Raw genomic sequence first — 17123 nt, forward strand, 5'->3', positions numbered from 1 at the left:
TGTGGCCCTACTGGACATTACGTTTGTCTCGTCACCGTCGAAACTAGATTCAGTATCTGTATCTGGATCCGTGTCGACCCACTGAGGTAGCGGCCGTTTTAGGGCCCCTGAGGGTGTCTGAGACGCCTGAACAGGCACTAATTGATTTGCCGGCTTTCTCATGTCGTCAACAGTTTTTTGTAAATTGCTGACATTATCACTTAATTGCTTAAACACAATCATCCAGTCAGGTGTCGACTCCCTAGGGGGTGACATCACTAACACAGGCAACTGCTCCGCCTCCACCTCATTTTCCTCCTCATACATGTCGACACACGCGTACCGACACACAGCACACACACCGGGAATGCTCTGATAGAGGACAGGACCCTACTTAGCCCTTTGGAGAGACAGAGGGAGAGTCTGCCAGCACACACCCAGCGCTATATATATATACAGGGATAACCTTATATAAGTGTTAATCCCTTATAGCTGCTGTTAATCTAGTTATTTGCTGCCAAAATGCCCCCCCTTCTCTTTTTTACCCTGAATCAGATGCAGTACTGCAGGGGAGAATCAGGGAGCCGTCCTTCCAGCGGAGCTGTGAGGGAATAATGGCGCCAGTGTGCTGAGGAGATAGGCCCCGCCCCTTCACGACGTCCTTAACTCCCGCTTTTTTGTGTAAAATGGCAGGGGGAAAAATACATCCATATAGCCCTGGAGCTATATGTGATGTATTCCTTTTGCCAGCTAAGGTATATGTGTGTTATATTGCGTCTCAGGGCGCTCCCCCCCAGCGCCCTGCACCCTCAGTGACCGGAGTGTGAAGTGTGCTGAGAGCAATGGCGCACAGCTGCGGTGCTGTGCGCTACCTTAGTCTTGAAGACAGGATGTCTTCTGCCGCCGCTTTCACCGGACCTTCGTCTCTTCTGGCTCTGTAAGGGGGACGGCGGCGCGGCTCCGGTGACCCATCCAGGCTGAACCTGTGATCGTCCCTCTGGAGCCAACGTCCAGTAGCCTAAGAAGCCCAATCCACTCTGCACTCAGGTGAGTTCGCTTCTTCTCCCCTTAGTCCCACGATGCAGTGAGCCTGTTGCCAGCAGGACTCACTGAAAATAAAAAAACCTAACTAAACTTTTATTCTAAGCAGCTCTGGAGAGCTACCTAGTTTGCACCCTTCTCGGCCGGGCACAAAAATCTAACTGGCTTGGAGGAGGGTCATAGGGGGAGGAGCCAGTGCACACCACCTGATATCTCAAGCTTTTATTTTGTGCCCTGTCTCCTGCGGAGCCGCTATTCCCCATGGTCCTTACGGAGTCCCAGCATCCACTTAGGACGTTCGAGAAAGATAGAAATTTAGTGCTGTTTAACCTGTACTCCGTAAAGTGGGATACAGGGAGACTCACCTCACTTCCAAGATCGATCAATACGTTAGTGAACACTGAGTGGATCCAGACGCTACTAGTGTACACTCCCACTCCGGGAACTTTAAGTGAACACAGACACACTGTGGATACAAACGCATCGGTCATACAGACGCCTGTACTGCGACCGGGTCTCCTCGCGGTAGCGCTTGGTGAACACAGACGCAGCGGCCTATGCTGCGACCGAGACCCCTCGTGGTAGCGTCTGAGACGGAAGTGAGGCAATAGTTCATGGTGGGAGACCAACGGAAACTGGTCATGAGCTGGGGGAAGGGGCGACCAGGAGAGCGTCTGACTCCCCACCGCTGACATCAACCCTAGGGATCACGGCCTCATGCTATTCCTGGTGCCTTATAATCCCTAAGGCCTAGCGCAGGAGCACCCGTGGTGGCGGTGTGCCAGCTAATGTTTGGTAGCCTCCTACAGTGCGGCTGTGTCCGTATTCCCCTTCTAAGTGGAACCGATGCCTTACCTTCTCCCCGTGCTCCGGTCACTGCCTGGTAACGTCTGCTGAACCTGCTAGTATATCCGACACAGACGCCCGCCGAGACAGCACTATACCATGGGTAAGCGTTATTGCGACCCGGCGGAGAGTTGTTGGAGCGACTCTTTCCAATATGCATATAAGACGCTGTTAGGATAGATCACTCATAAACCATAGTAAGGACTACAAAAATAAAATAAGAAAGCTTAGGGCTGCCAAGAAACAGCAGCCCTCTGACCATGGTCCGGCTCCTGCCGCACCAAACAAAAAACTGATTTGCCTGAGCCAGTGGGCAAAGATATATGGACGGGCCCGTCGCATCCTGGGAGGGCTGAAAGCTTGTGATCGCTTGGTGCTAATCCGCTGTCGCTCCATCATATCCCATTGTTATCCTGTGTATAACCTGTGGACCCAGCCGGAGAAACGACTGCTGTGACGCAGCATCCTCTAGAGGGAGCGTTAACATGTCTTGTATAGCCAGAACGAGGGGTTCAATAACCTGAGCAGAACCAGGATCCCCACTAATGGGATCTAAGTCCTCCCCATCCTCCTGTATATCCTCGTCTGAATCTGAAACCAAGCTTTTGTGGACCTGCATGAGAGATGGAGGGCTGTGTAACATCTGTCCTAGCAGCTAAATCTGCAACAGCCTGTTGTAGTAGCTGAGTCTTCTGAACATTAGCAGACAGTTGTGATGACATATTAGACATCATAGTTTTAAGAGCCCCTAGCCAGGAGAGCTCTGGACCCTCTCCCCCAGCCCCTTCACTGAGTTATGAAGATTGTCTGCACTGTTCACATGAAACAAAATCAGTATATGAGAGAATCTAGTGTGGCATACACTACAGAGTTTGTGTTTATCCATGCTTACAAGTAATCACAATAACATACACAGTAATATTGATCAAGCATGCCCTTACTGTATGTGAGAGGAGACACAGAGAGAGTCACACACACCAGCACAGCCCTATCCGTACAGCCCCAGTGAGGCCGTCAACTAATTATATTACATTGAAACACTAGTAAATTCTGTTCTGTATAGGACAGATTGTGTACAATAGCGTCTCTCCCCCTTTGCTACACCCTGTACCAGTTTTCCTGCGCGTCTTGGGAGTCAGGAAGAGCTGTGTGTGCCGATTGCTGCTGCAGTAAGCAGAGGAAGGCGCCAAAATGCCTCTGGTCCCGCTCTGAGGTAGCTCCGCACCACCCAATGGCGCCGGAGCTACAGCGTTTTTTATACTGGCAATGTCTCCAAAAAACATCGCACCAGTGCTAGTTTAAGCCATCTTGAGCCAGTTTACACAGGGGGCTCTAACGGGTCCACCCCAGGAGGGTCCCGTATGCCGCGCTCGCGTTCAGCCGCACTTTGAACCGAGGGACAGCCCTAGCGGGGGCCGCGGCTTATAATCACCAGATGTCGCCTTCAGGCTAGTGTTTGGGGTGTGCGGCATGCTGCGATTGCGACAGCCAAGGATGAAAAAACAACCTCTCAGGACGGTGGTTCTGCAGCAGGAAAGCGGCTCTGCACCTCGCAAGTTTAAAAGAAATTAAGAAAACTCTCTTGAGCCTCAGAGATGTGCATCCTCTCCTTAGGGCACTTTTTTCTAAGCTGCCTGTGGGAGGGGGCATAGAGGGGAGGAGCCAGCACACCCAGTGAAGAAATTTAAAGTACACCGGCTCCTTTGGACCCCGTCTATACCCACCGTACCAAGTCTCCTCAATATCCCTATGGATGCTAGAGAAAATAGGATTTTAATACCTTCCGGTAAATCCTTTTCTCTTAGTCCGTAGAGGATACTGGGGTCACTTCAAGAACCATGGGGTATAGACTGGATCCGCAGGAGACATGGGCACTTTAAGACTTTCAAAGGGTGTGACCTGGCTCCTCCCTCTATGCCCCTCCTCCAGACTCCAGTTTAAGGAACTGTGCCCAGGGAGACGGACATTTCGAGGAAAGGATTTATTGTTAAACCACGGTGAGCATCTTACCAGCTCACACCGCAAGCATGCCGCAGAACGTGGCATTCAACAGAACACAAGCCAACGGCATGAAGAAATTTGCAGCAATATGCTGACAAAAACCGTAACACAACCTGTGTGTAACCACAACCAATAACTGCAGATACAGTACGCACTGGGACGGGCGCCCAGCATCCTCTACGGACTAAGAGAAAAGGATTTACCGGTAGGTATTAAAATCCTATTTTCTCATACGTCCTAGAGGATGCTGGGGTCACTTCAAGAACCATGGGGTTATACCAAAGCTCTCGAAGGGGCGGGAGAGTGCGGATGACTCTGCAGCACCGATTGACCAAACATGAGGTACTCATCGGCCAAGGTATCAAACTTGTAAAACATTGCAAAAGTGTTTGAACCCGACCAAACATCTGCTCGGCAAAGTTGTAATGCAGAGATTCCCCGAGCAGCCGCACAGGATGAGCCCACCTCTCTAGTAGAACGGGCCCTCACCGATTTCGGTAACGGCAATCCAGCCGTGGAATGAGCATGCTGAATCTCACCACAGATCCAGCGCGCAATGGTCTGCTTGGAAGCAGGACACCCAACCTTGTTGGGAGCATACAGGACAAAGAGCCACTGATTTTCTAATCTGAGCCGTTCAGGCGACATAATATTCAAAGCTCCAACCTCATCCAGAGAATTTGACTCAGCGAAGGTGTCAGTAGTCACAGGCGCCACAATAAGTCTGTTCCTGTAGAAAGAGGAAACCACCTTCGGTAGAAAACGCTGACGTGTCCTCAATTCAGTTCTATCTTCATGGAAGATCAAATAAGGGCTCTTGTGAGACAAAGAAACTGGTGTTACAGCGCATAAGGATTAGAACTTAAGAAAAATTTATTAAAACACATAAAACATGTATATAATATACAATTTGTACCACCGGCCGGCCAACGTACTGATTCAATACTGTATTTATAAACAGGCTAGATACAACATGTAACATGACATAATACTCTGTGTCCACTTGTAATTTTTAGCAACACATGCTGTGATAGTTAAAATGTAACTTTTCTGATGTTTACTGAAGCTTAATAGCACACAGAGTTCTCCCTTGTATAACTATAGAGCAGTCACTTTTGGGAAAAAGAAGGACTTTTTTCTTCACAATAAATGAGAGCTTAGGAGCTGTTTAGCTGTCCCATTTGGATAGCCAGAAATCCGTTGATAAAGTGAAACTGTGCTTCCTATAAAAGCGTGTCTGGCCAGACAATTAAACAATAACGATCTCACCGCTCCTGTTTGTGGACTCTTTCATCAAGAGTGTCCTCCCCAGAGCGTTGTAGCTGGCTAGCGAGATCTCCGGATACAGTGGTACAAACGGCAATGAAATGAGTAAATGACGCGTTTTCCCCGCCTCCCTCCGGGTTCAGCGGCTTCATTTCATTGCCGTTTGTACCACTGTATCCGGAGATCTCGCTAGCCAGCTACAACGCTCCACGTATTCTTCACCTATATTTATGATCTCCCAGAGATGACTGCATGATAAAGGTTAAAGCACCAGCAGCCGGGGAGGACACACTTGGTGAAAGAGTCCACAAACAGGAGCGGTGAGATCGTTACTGTTTAATTGTCTGGCCAGACACGCTTTTACAAGGGAGAACTGTGTGTGCTATTAAGCTTCAGTAAACATCAGAAAAGTTACATTTTAACTATCACAGCATGTGTTGCTAAAAAATACAAGTGGACACAGAGTATTATGTCATGTTACATGTTGTATCTAGTCTGTTTATAAATACAGTATTGAATCAGTACGTTGGCCGGCCGGTGGTACAAATTGTATATTATATACATGTTTTATGTGTTTTAATAAATTTTTCTTAAGTTCTAATCCTTATGCGCTGTAACACCAGTTTCTTTGTTTCTTGATTGATTTTTTAATCTAATAGGGGTGAGTAGCCCTATGTTACTGGCAGCATACTGATTAGAGTGACAGAGCGCTTGATTTCAGTTTTTTTGTTCTAGTGAGACAAGGCTGCTAACTCAGACACCCGCCTTGCAGATGTCAAGGCCAACAGGATGGCCACTTTTCAAGTGAAAAAAGCAACTTCACCTTCTTAAAGGTTCAAACCCACGTGACTGAAGGAACTGCAACACCCCATTACGATCCCATGGTGCCACTGGAGGCACAAATGAAGGTTGGACGTGCAACACACCTTCCACGCAAGACTGAACTTTCGGAAGGGAAGCTAATAGTTTCAGAAAGAAAATTGCCAATGCTGAAATCTGGACCTTAATGGAGTCCAACTTCAGTCTGCATTCCCTCCAGCCTGTAGGAAATGGCCCTGGATCTTTTAATGAGCAACTCCTGAAGATCTGAGCACCAAGCCCTCCTCGGCCAGTCTGGGGCAATGAAAATTGCCCGAACCCTTGTTGTTCTTATGATCCCGAGAACTTTTGGGATCAGTGGAAGTGGAAGTAATACATACACAGACCGGAATAGCCACTGGGTCACCAGAGCATCTACTGCTATTGCCTAAGGGTCTGGAACAATATTTCTGAAGCTTCTCGTTGAGACAAGAAGTCATCATGTCTACTTGAGGAACTCCTCAAAGACTTGTCACCTCTGCGAAGACTTCTTGATGGAGGTCACATTCTCCCGTATGGAGATCGTGTCTGCTGAGGAAGTCTGCTTCCCAGTTGTCCACTCCTGGAATGAAAATTGCAGACAGAGCCCTTACATGTTTTTCTGCCCAGAGGAGGATCTCCGTCACCTCTGCCATTTCCGCTCTGCTTTTCGTTCCACCTTGCTGTTACATTGTCCAACTGGATCTGCACGGGGTGATCTTGAAGAAGACGTACCGCATGCTGAAGGCCGTTGTAAATGGCTCTCAATTCCAGCATGTTCATGTGAAGGCAGGCTTCCTGACTTAAGCATTTTTCTTGGAAGCTTTTCCCCTTCAGTGACAGCTCCCCAGCCTCGGAGACTTGCATCCGTGGTTACCAGGACCCAGTCCTGAATCCCGAACCTGCGTCCCTCTAGTAGGTGCGAGCTGTGGAGCCACCGCAGGAATGAAATCCTGGCTTTCGATGACAGGACTATCTTCCTGTGCATGTGCAGGTGGGATCCACTCTTCCAACAGGTCCCACTGGAATACCCTGGCATGGAATCTGCCAAACTGTACGGCCTCGTAGGCCGCCACCATATTTGCACTGATGGATCGACACTCTTGATGGTTTCAAAACTAGTTTTACCATTTTCTGGATTGCCAGAGCCTTTTCCACCGGAAGAAAAACTCTGAACTTCCCTGTCCAGAATCATCCCGAAAAAAAAAAAAAAAAGATAATCTTTCCTGAAAAATTTATGATCCAACTGTGTTGTTGGAGTATGGACAGGGAGAGCGCGATGTTTTGTACCAACCGCTCCCTGGATCTCGCCTTTATCAGGAGATCGTCTAGATAAGGAATTATATTGACTCCTTCTTGACGCAGAAGGACCATCATCTCCGCCATCACCTTGGTGAAAACTCTCAGCACCGGGGAGAGACCGAAAGGTAACGTCTGGAATTGGTAATGGCAATCCTGAACCGCGAATGTCAGATAAGCCTGGTGAGAAGGATAAATGGTAACATGCAGGTAAGCATCCTTTACGTCTACAGACACCATGTAGTCCCCCCCCCCCGTCCAGACTGGAAATCACTGCCCTCAGCGATTCCATTTTGAACTTGAATCGTTTCAAATAGAGATTCAGATTCTTTAGGTTTAGGATCGGTCTGACCAAGCCGTCCGGCTTCGGAACTACAAAAAGGCTTGAATAAAACCCCTCCCCCTGTTGAGACAAAGGTACCAGGACTATGACATGATCCTGACATAATTTTTGGATTGCCGCTGTTACTGTTTCTCTATCTGGAAGAGAAGCTGGCAAGGTCGATATGAAAAATCTGCATGGAGGAACGTCTTGAAGCTCCAGCTTGTATCTCTGGGACACTATCTGCAACACCCAGAGATCCAGGCCAGACAGAATCCAACCTTGGCTGAACAGTTTGAGACGTGCCTCCACCGAAGCGGACTCCCGCAAGGGAGCCCCAGCGTCATGCTGAAGATTTGGCAGAAGTAGGGGTAGACCTCTGCTCCTGGGAACCTGAAGCCACTGTGGACTTCTTTCCCCTTCCCCTACCTGCAAAGAAGGGGAAACCTCTTGTTTTTTGGATTTATTGGGCCAAAAGGACTGCATGTGAGAGTTTTTGCCGGTGCAGGAGCAGAGGGCAAAAATGTCGACTTACCTGCGGTAGCCGCCGAGACTAACGTGTCTAGTCCATCGCCAAAGAAGTCCTCACCTTTATATGGGAGAGCCTCCATATTTCTTTTGGAATCTGCATCCGCGTTCCACTGGCGAATCCACAACGCCCACTGAGCCGATACTGCCCTGGTAGCGGCTTGTGAACTCAAGAGTCCAATATCTTTCATCGCCTCTAGCATGTATGCGGTAGCGTCATTGATATTCCCTAACTTAAGAAGTATCATCTTCATCAATCGTGTCAATTTCTGATGATATGCTTTCTGACCATTTTTCAATAGCGCGACTCACCCACGCGTAAACAATAGGAGGTCTGAGTAGCGTACCATTTGCAACATAAATGGATTTTCATGTAGTTTTCACCTTTCGGTCTGTCAGCTCTTTTAGTAACGCCGTGCCCGGAGCAGGGAGAATTACTTTCTTTGTCACCCTGGACAGTGCATTACTCTAACACAGGGGGTGACTGCTGGGCAAGAATATATTAAGCTTGTGGGAGGGACTCTTATTAGTTCTATTTCCCTGGAGTCCCTATCGTCGACACAGGACTTAGAGTCCGTGTCGGTATCAATCGTCATAACATTTGTAAATGGACCTTATGTGACCCAGGGAGGGTCGCCTGCAGATGGAAGAACAGAATTCCACATATCCAGCATGCAGTATTAGATACAGCCTTATCTAATCTCCTATTGATATGATGCATACTACCACGTATTTCTTTCACCCATGCAGGCTCTTGGTGTGTCGGTATCGCCACCACCTTACAACTCTGTGTCCCTACAATGGCTACCTCCAGGGAGGAACTCCCTGCCCCACACATATCACACACGTGTACCACACACACTCACCGACACACTGGGACTTATAGAGAACAGACCTCTGTCAGATGGTCACAGAGAGGAAAAACCAGCTCACACCACAGCGCCAAGCACACAATCTGTGAAACATATAAATGAAAAACAGACCTGCAGTGCTTTTATTATTATAATACCAGCACCATATACCTCTCCCCCCCCCCCCCCCCCCTGGTTTTTGCACCCTTATACATGTCAGTAGTGAAGGGAGGACCAGCGTTTCTCTTGTGAGGAGAAAATGGCGCTGATTAGTGTGCTGGCTTAGTGAGGAAGAAGCCCCGCCCCCGTACTGGCACACTTCACTCGCTCCTAAATAAATAGTTAATTATACTGGCGGGGGTAGGACAATGTGCCTTTTGCCATAAACCAAGTTTTATACTGCCCAGGGTGCCCCCCCTGGGCCCTGCAGTTGTCAGCAGTGTGTGTGAGCTGTGAGGAAGAAGCTCTGCCCCCGTGTAATGGCGCGCTTCCTTCCCGCAATTTTCCACAAATATTTATACAGGCGGGGGTTAGGACAGTGCCTTGGCACAAATGTCCCCCCTCATGCCAGTGTCAGAATGAGGATTTATATGCGGGGCGGGCCGCCCCCAAACGCCCCCTGCACCCTGTAGTGCTGCTGTGTGTGGGAGCATGGCGCGCAGCGTGCGATCGCTGTGCGGTACCTCAGAAGCCGTCACTGAATTCTTCTTTGCTTCTTCTACTCACCTGTCTTCTGACTTCTGGCTCTGCAAGGGGGTGACGGCCGGCTATGGGAACGAGCATCTAGGCGTACCTAGCGATCAGACCCTCAGGAGCTAATGGTGTCCTGCAGCCAAGAAGCAGAGCCTTTAAACTCACTAGAAGTAGGTCTAACTTCTCTACCCTAAGTCCCACGAAGCAGGGAGACTGTTGCCAGCAGTACTCCCTGAAAATAAAAAACCTAACATAAGTGTTTTTCAGAGAAACTCAGTAGAGCTCCTCAGAGTGCATCCAGTCTCACTGGGCACAGATTCTAAACTGGAGTCTGGAGGAGGGGCATAGAGGGAGGAGCCAGGTCACACCCTTTGAAAGTCTTAAAGTGCCCATGTCTCCTGCGGATCCCGTCTATACCCCATGGTTCTTGAAGTGACCCCAGCATCCCCTAGGATGTATGAGAAAAAGGTTTTGTCACAGTAAGGACAATACGTGTTTGGAATTCCCTGCTGGAAAGTATAGTAACGGCAGACTCTGTTAATACTTTTAAGAATGGGCTAGATAAATTCCTAATGGATATACAGAGTAATGGTGCGTAGTCATGCACTATAGTTATTAAAAAAGGAGGACTAAGGAATAAACACGAACGGCCGACGTTAGCAACAGACAAAATCAGTCCTAAAAAATAATACAGTGTAGGAGACCACACATAGGTTGAACTCGATGGACAAATTATCTTTTTTCAACCAGAGAAACTATGTTACTATGTAATTATGGGGGGAATTCTGAGTTGATGAGCAATTTTGTTAGCAATTGGGCAAAACCATGTGCGCTGCAGGAGGGGCAGCTATAACATGTGCAGAGAGTTAAATTTGGGTGGGGTGTATTCAAACTGAAATTTAAATTGCAGTGTATAAATAAAGCAGCCAGTATTTACCCTGCACAGAAACAATATAATCCACCCAAATCTAACTCTCTCTGCAAATGTTATATCTGCCCCCCCCCCCTCCAGTGCACATGGTTTTGCCCAATTGCTAAGAAACTTGCTGCTGCGATGAACTCAGAATTACCCCCTATGCTCCATCAAATTAGCAACACTGCTCTATTTCACTGTACGCACTCAGAGAGTTCTATCAACAATCTGTCCATTGTCTTAATAACAAACGCAGAAGCCATAAAAGGTCTAAAGCTACACCCCAGATGTAACAAAAGTGGACCCCAGGATGCTCCCCACTCGGACGCATATCCTCACTAGAAATAGTAGTGTTCATTATAGCACCTAATCAGTCAGGGGATAGTTTAATTTTGATTGGTAAAATTCACTATTATAGTGATACATTATGTATATAATCTTGGCCTTAAATATTAAAATATGCCCTCCTCACTGATTAGGTGCAGGGTGCTAGAATGAGGAGCTAAAACCAACTGAAAAATTAAATGAAGGGAGTGGCTAATTGTGTCAAATTGGACACAGTACCGCATGATCCAGTGTCTGTCAGGCTTTGCAAATGGTGGCAACACCCGATGGTCCTATAAGCCTCCCAGCCTTTGCTTTCTCTTAGGACATGACAGAAAACCAGACCAACAGCCGTAGGGGGGGAAAATAAATAAAATCAGAAAAATTAAAGTTCAACGTGTCGACAGTACACAAAACCCATATAATTTAAGACCACTCAGGAACACCACTCCCGAACTTGGGAATGCATAGCAAACTGTAAAGAAAAGGAGGAGCCTCCCTATAGACTATTTCACAATTAGAGGGCTGTAAGTTAAAGGAGGTGACGTGATCCACAGCCCACTCCAGCTGGTTGAGGAGTGTGGTTCAAAAGTAAATCTTACAATAAAGTGAGTGGTCCCAGCTATGGCAGGCACATTAAAAACCCCACAACACTGAAGTTCCTAGACGCCCATCGGGGTATTCCCTGAGAGATTGTATTTCAAGATTGGCATTTACATTTATTTATTTTTATAACACCAAATCTTACCTTGCTCTTTTTGCATATAAAATGGAAAGCTGAGGGTTCAGCTTTATGGCTTCAGTAAACAAATCAATGGATTTTTTAAGTTCACCTGGAGATAAGAATAAAAAGAAACACAAATGTGGCCAATTTATTGATGACAATTTCACAATGTCAAACCGGTATACAATGATTTTGCTAACAATAATGTGACCATAAATATACTGATGGAACATCCTTTTAACGGTATCGGTATTATAACTTTAGATATGATGGTTTATTGTTATGTTTAAAGTTAGAACACCAATACCGTTTAAATGCTGCTGGCATATTCACTGTTGACAACATTTTCAAGAAAAGGTATGAATGGGTCAAAAATATCAAGACATTGACAAAAGTTAATGTATAAATTATTAGGATGCTCAGTAGAAAGTGAACTTTTAAAGGAACACCAGTCACCTCAAAGGGTCAAGTTTACTGGCTATCATAACATACACCATGCACAATTATTAACCAAGTCTGATTATCCATACCTCCTTTCAGAGTTATGTGGAAAATTTGCGCAGTACAGGCAGCCTATTATATAGCTCTTGACGAAGGTGTGGGAGGTTCCACACAGAAACGCCACCTTTGGACACAACCTGAATTTACTACTTCACCCGGACCAGCTTAAAAGTCCTGACAGAGACATCTTGATTCCAAGGCGCAGTAGAATACCTGTACCAAGCAAATTCCATCTGCTACAAGGCTGTACGGAGTACATACCTCAGACTGGACTAATCATCTTGGACCTGCTGGGTGATGTACCAGATTTTCATCTTTGTTACCATCTTGCATATTTGCATCAATCAGGTGTGTGACCCAAAAATCAAGGGGTCATTCACAACCCCACTATCTTCAATGAGAAGTTATAATTACTCTGGTTTAAATAGACCAGTCCTAACAGAGACTGCCAAATTTTAAACATTTCATGTGGATATTGCAGTTTATTTGTAGTCATTTTTTAATCATCTATTGTAATAAATGTACTGTTTTTATTGTAACCATGGTGTTGGTTTTCTTTCTTGTCCTTAAACCACTAGCGCCACCTTTTTCTAGTTTTGAGCCAATTATATGCCTATTGTTGCCCAAGTACATGTCTGTAGCCAAATGATTTTTTACTGTGTATACATTATTTTGGGAGAAGCCACCGTTATCTTAGTGGTTCTTCCCACAATATATCATACCAGCGGAAAATCAGTGTCCTGGTTCAGCAAAGTAAGATTAACTAAATTACTATCTACTAAAACCAGTCAATTTATGGAATCATTTTGGGTGATTTGAGGCTAACAGCGTTGTGTTTCTTTTCCTTTAACTGTGTATGACTATTAAGAAGAAAGTAGGAATTTAATACCTACCAGTAATTACTTTTCTCGTAGTCCATAAGGGATACTGGGATGGTTTTAATACCATGGGAGGTATAGATGGGGTCCATTGGAGCCTGGCACTTTAAAAATTCTTCAGAGTGTGCTGGCTCCTCCACTCTATGACCCTCCTGCAGACTCAGTCTAGGAAGACTGTGCCCAAGGAGACAGACATACTCTGGGAGAAGGAAAATAGACAAGAAGAGTGGTGAGAACCGAACCAGCACACAACACTACACAAGGATAGCCATGCTAACCACAACTTGAAACAAGGGACAGCAACAGCAAACCCAACCTAGAAATACAAGAACAAAGCTTGTAGGAAAACAAACGAAGCACAGAGGCAGGGGCCCAGTATCCCCTACGGACTACAAGAAAAGGAATTACCGGTAGGTATTATATTCCTATTTTCTCTAATGTCCTATGGGATACTGTGAAGGTCTTTGTACCATGGGGAAAGCTCCCAGACCGCGCGGGAGAGTGCTGAGACCCCTGCAAAACCAAGTGGCCAAACTGAAGGTCCTCTTTAGCCAAGGTATTGAACTTATAAAACGTGTTCAAACCAGACCAAGTAGCTGCTCGGCACAGCTGTAAAGCAGAGACACCACGGGCAGCCGCCCATGAAGAACCCACCGACCGCGTGGAGTGGGCCTGAACAGATCTTGGCAGCAGCAAGGCTGCAGAAGAGTAAGCCTGTTGGATGGTCAGATGGATCCAACATGCAATAGCCTGCTTTGAAGTAGGACATCCAATTTTGGTAGCGCCAGAGAACAAAAAGCGAGTCAGATTTCTTGTGACGAGCCATCCTCTTGACATAAATCTTCAAAGCCCGAACCATGTCCAAGGACGTTGTCGTAAACTGCGGGCGAGTCCTGAGAATCAGCTCTATCCTCGTGGAACACCAAATAACGGCTCTTACAGGATAAGGTCCCCAATTCCGATACATGCCTTGCAGAGGCCAAGGACAACAACAGGATAGGACAGTCTTCCAAGTCAAATACTTCATTTCCACCCTATATAATGGTTCAAACCAATACGATTGGAGAAAGGTCAGGACCAAATTGAGATCCCACTGAGCAGTAGTAGGCACAAAGCACAAAACATCTGTACCTCTGGGATCACAGCCAACTGCCTTTGGAAGAAGATAGACCTGAACTTTAATGGAGCCTAAACGTAGGCCAATATCAAAACCTGCCTGCAGGAAGAGTAAGAACCGTCCAAGATGAAAATCTACAGTAGAATACAGTCGACTCTCACACCAAGAAACTTATTTCACCCATATGCAGTGGTAATGCCTTCCTGACCTGGACCATAGTTTCACCTTGAAAGGAAGCCCTTTCCTGGCTAAAATCTCCCATTCAACCTCCATGCCATCAAACGAAGCCATGGTAAGTCTGGATAGACGAATGGCCCTTGCTGAAGATCTTCTTGAAGCGGAAGAGGCCAGGGTTCCTCGAGGGACATGCACAGGAGGGTCTGCACACCAAGCCCTGCGAGGCCAATCCAGGGCAATGAGAATTGCCTGAACGCTTTCCTATTAACACTGGGAATGAGGGTAAGTGGAGGTTACAGATAAACGAACTGGTAAACTCACGGCACCGGCAGAGTGTCCATCGCTGCAGCCAGTGGATCCCTCATCCTGGAGCAGTAGTGACGCAGCTTCTTGTTGAGGGGAGAAACCATCATGTTGATCAGCAGGCAGCCCCACCGTTGAACCAACAGATGAAACACCTGTGGGTGAAGGACCCATTCCCCCGGATGCAGATAGTGTCTGCTGAAGAAGTCAACTTCGCAGTTGTCCACTCCCGAGATAAATATGGCTGATATTGCCCTGACGTTGCATTCCACCCAGAGGAGTATCTTGGACACTTCACACATTGCGGCTCTGCTTTTTGTTCCTCCTTGTCGGTTTAAGTACGCCACCGCCGTGGCGTTGTCCGACTGGACCTGTATGGCCTGATGTTGAAGGAGGTAAATAGAATTTTAATTACCTACCCGTAAATCCTTTTCTCGTAGTCCGTAGAGGATGCTGGGGTCCACATTAGTACAATAGCTTATAGACGGGTCCCTTGGTAGCCATGGGCACTTTAAGAGTTTAATAGTGTGGGCTGGCTCCTCCTTCTATGCCCCTCCTACCAGACTCAGTCTTGAAACTGTGCCCAAGGAGACGGACATACTTCGAGAGAAGGAATTACACAGATAGTGGTGAGATTCACATAGCTCACACATAACAAGGCAAACCAAGCTAACTAGCTCCAACAAGTCACCAACAGCTGAACAACAGTACTTAACCAAGTAACAATTCAGTACTTAACCAAGTTTCATGATAGTACCGAATCAAGTAACAACTGCAGGAGAACGAAGCGCTGGGTGGGCGCCCAGCATCCTATATGGACTACGAGAAAATTATTTACCGGTAGGTAATTAAATATACTGTTATGGTAAGAACTTACCGTTGATAACGGAATTTCTCCTATGTCCACAGGTATCCACAGGATAACATTGGGATATGCCGGAGCGACAGCGGAAATGGCACCAAATAGTCACAAGCTTTCTGGCCTCCCAGGACGCATTGGGCTCATCCATATAATACCGCCCACCGACTTAGTCAAATCAGTTGTTTTCACAACAATTAGGCAGGAGCATCATGTAGAACCCTATTCAGGCGATAAGAACACACATGCACACCCTTCCATACAAGAGGGAAGAGGTTTAGTGATTGTAAAGATCCTCAAATCAGGTGAGTCAGGGTGGGAACCCTGTGGATACCTGTGGACATAGGAGAAGTTCCGTTATCAACGGTAAGTTCTTACCATAACGGTATATTTCTCCGGCTGGGTCCACAGGTTTTCCACAGGATAACATTGGGATTCCCAAAGCCATTATTAGTGGTGGGGACGCTCCTGATTAACCAGGTGAACCTTTCGCCCGAATTCCGCACCATGAGAGGCAAAAATATCCAAGGCATAATGTCTAATGAATGTGTTAATGGAAGACCATGTGGCTGCCTTACAAATCTGTTCTGCTGAAGCACCATATTGTGCTGCCCATGAAGGACCTTCCCTACGTGTAGAGTGCGCAGAGACATTAGCAGGAACAGGGAGATCAGCACGAGAATATGCTTCTAAAATAGTCATTCGAAGCCATCTTGCTAGCGTCTGTTTAGTAGCAGGCCAACCTCTTTTGTGAAACCCATAGAGAATGAAGAGAGAATCTGTCTTTCTGATGGCACTAGTACGATCTACGTAAATTATTAATGCACGGACTATGTCCAGCAACGCTTCTCCAGCAGAAAGTCCCGATACCTGAAAAGCCGGGACTACAATTTCTTCGTTCAGGTAAAACTTTGAGACCACCTTTGGAAGATAACCAGATCTAGTTCTGAGAACTGCTTTATCTGGATAGAAGATCAGAAAAGGAGTCTTACACGACAGTGCTCCTAAATCTGACACTCTTCTAGCTGACGCCATCGTCAGTTGAAAGAGAACTTTAGCCGTCAACCATTTAAGATCTGCTCTCTGAAGTGGTTCAAACGGAGCCCCCTGAAGGATTTTAAGAACCAGATTTAAATCCCAGGGTACTGAAGGAGGAACAAACGGTGGTTGAATGTGCAACATTCCCTAAAAAAAAAGTACGCACATCCTGTAGGTTAGCAACCTTTTTCTGAAACCATACAGTTAATGCTGACACTTGAACTCAAGGAAGCTACCTTTAAACCCTTATTCATTCCTGCTTGGAGGAAATCCAATATCCTGGATACTTTAAAAGATCTTGGATCCTTACCTCCTTCGTTACACCAATGAATATAGGCCTGCAATATTCGATGATAAATACAAGCTGAAGAAGGCTTTCTTGCTCTAAGCATGGTTTGAATTACCTGTTGTGAAAATCCTCTTCATTTTAGGATAGAGGTTTCAACAGCCACGCCGTCAAAGACAGCCATTCCAGATGGCTGTGATAACAAGGCCCCTGCATTAGAAGATCTGGACGTTGAGGAAGCAGAATTGGAGCTTCCACGGACATCCTTAGTAGATCTATGTACCAATGCCTTCTGGGCCAGGCTGGAGCTATTAGAATTATGGCTCCCCTTGCTTGCTTT

The 17123-nt window shown here is 46.5% G+C and overlaps 1 protein-coding gene across 1 annotated transcript in view; it reads right to left on the reverse strand.

Moving 5' to 3' along the window:
- The window catches only part of ST13 (ST13 Hsp70 interacting protein), a 271413-nt gene that overhangs the window by 162020 nt on the left and 92270 nt on the right, over window positions 1-17123 (reverse strand). Inside the window, exon 6 of the mRNA XM_063940373.1 lies at window positions 11649-11733. Within this exon, the coding sequence (XP_063796443.1) occupies window positions 11649-11733 (85 nt within the window). The remainder of the gene's footprint in view (window positions 1-11648; window positions 11734-17123) is intronic.

The sequence above is a fragment of the Pseudophryne corroboree genome, chromosome 9 (assembly GCF_028390025.1).
Source record: "Pseudophryne corroboree isolate aPseCor3 chromosome 9, aPseCor3.hap2, whole genome shotgun sequence".
NCBI classification, from domain to species: domain Eukaryota; kingdom Metazoa; phylum Chordata; class Amphibia; order Anura; family Myobatrachidae; genus Pseudophryne; species Pseudophryne corroboree.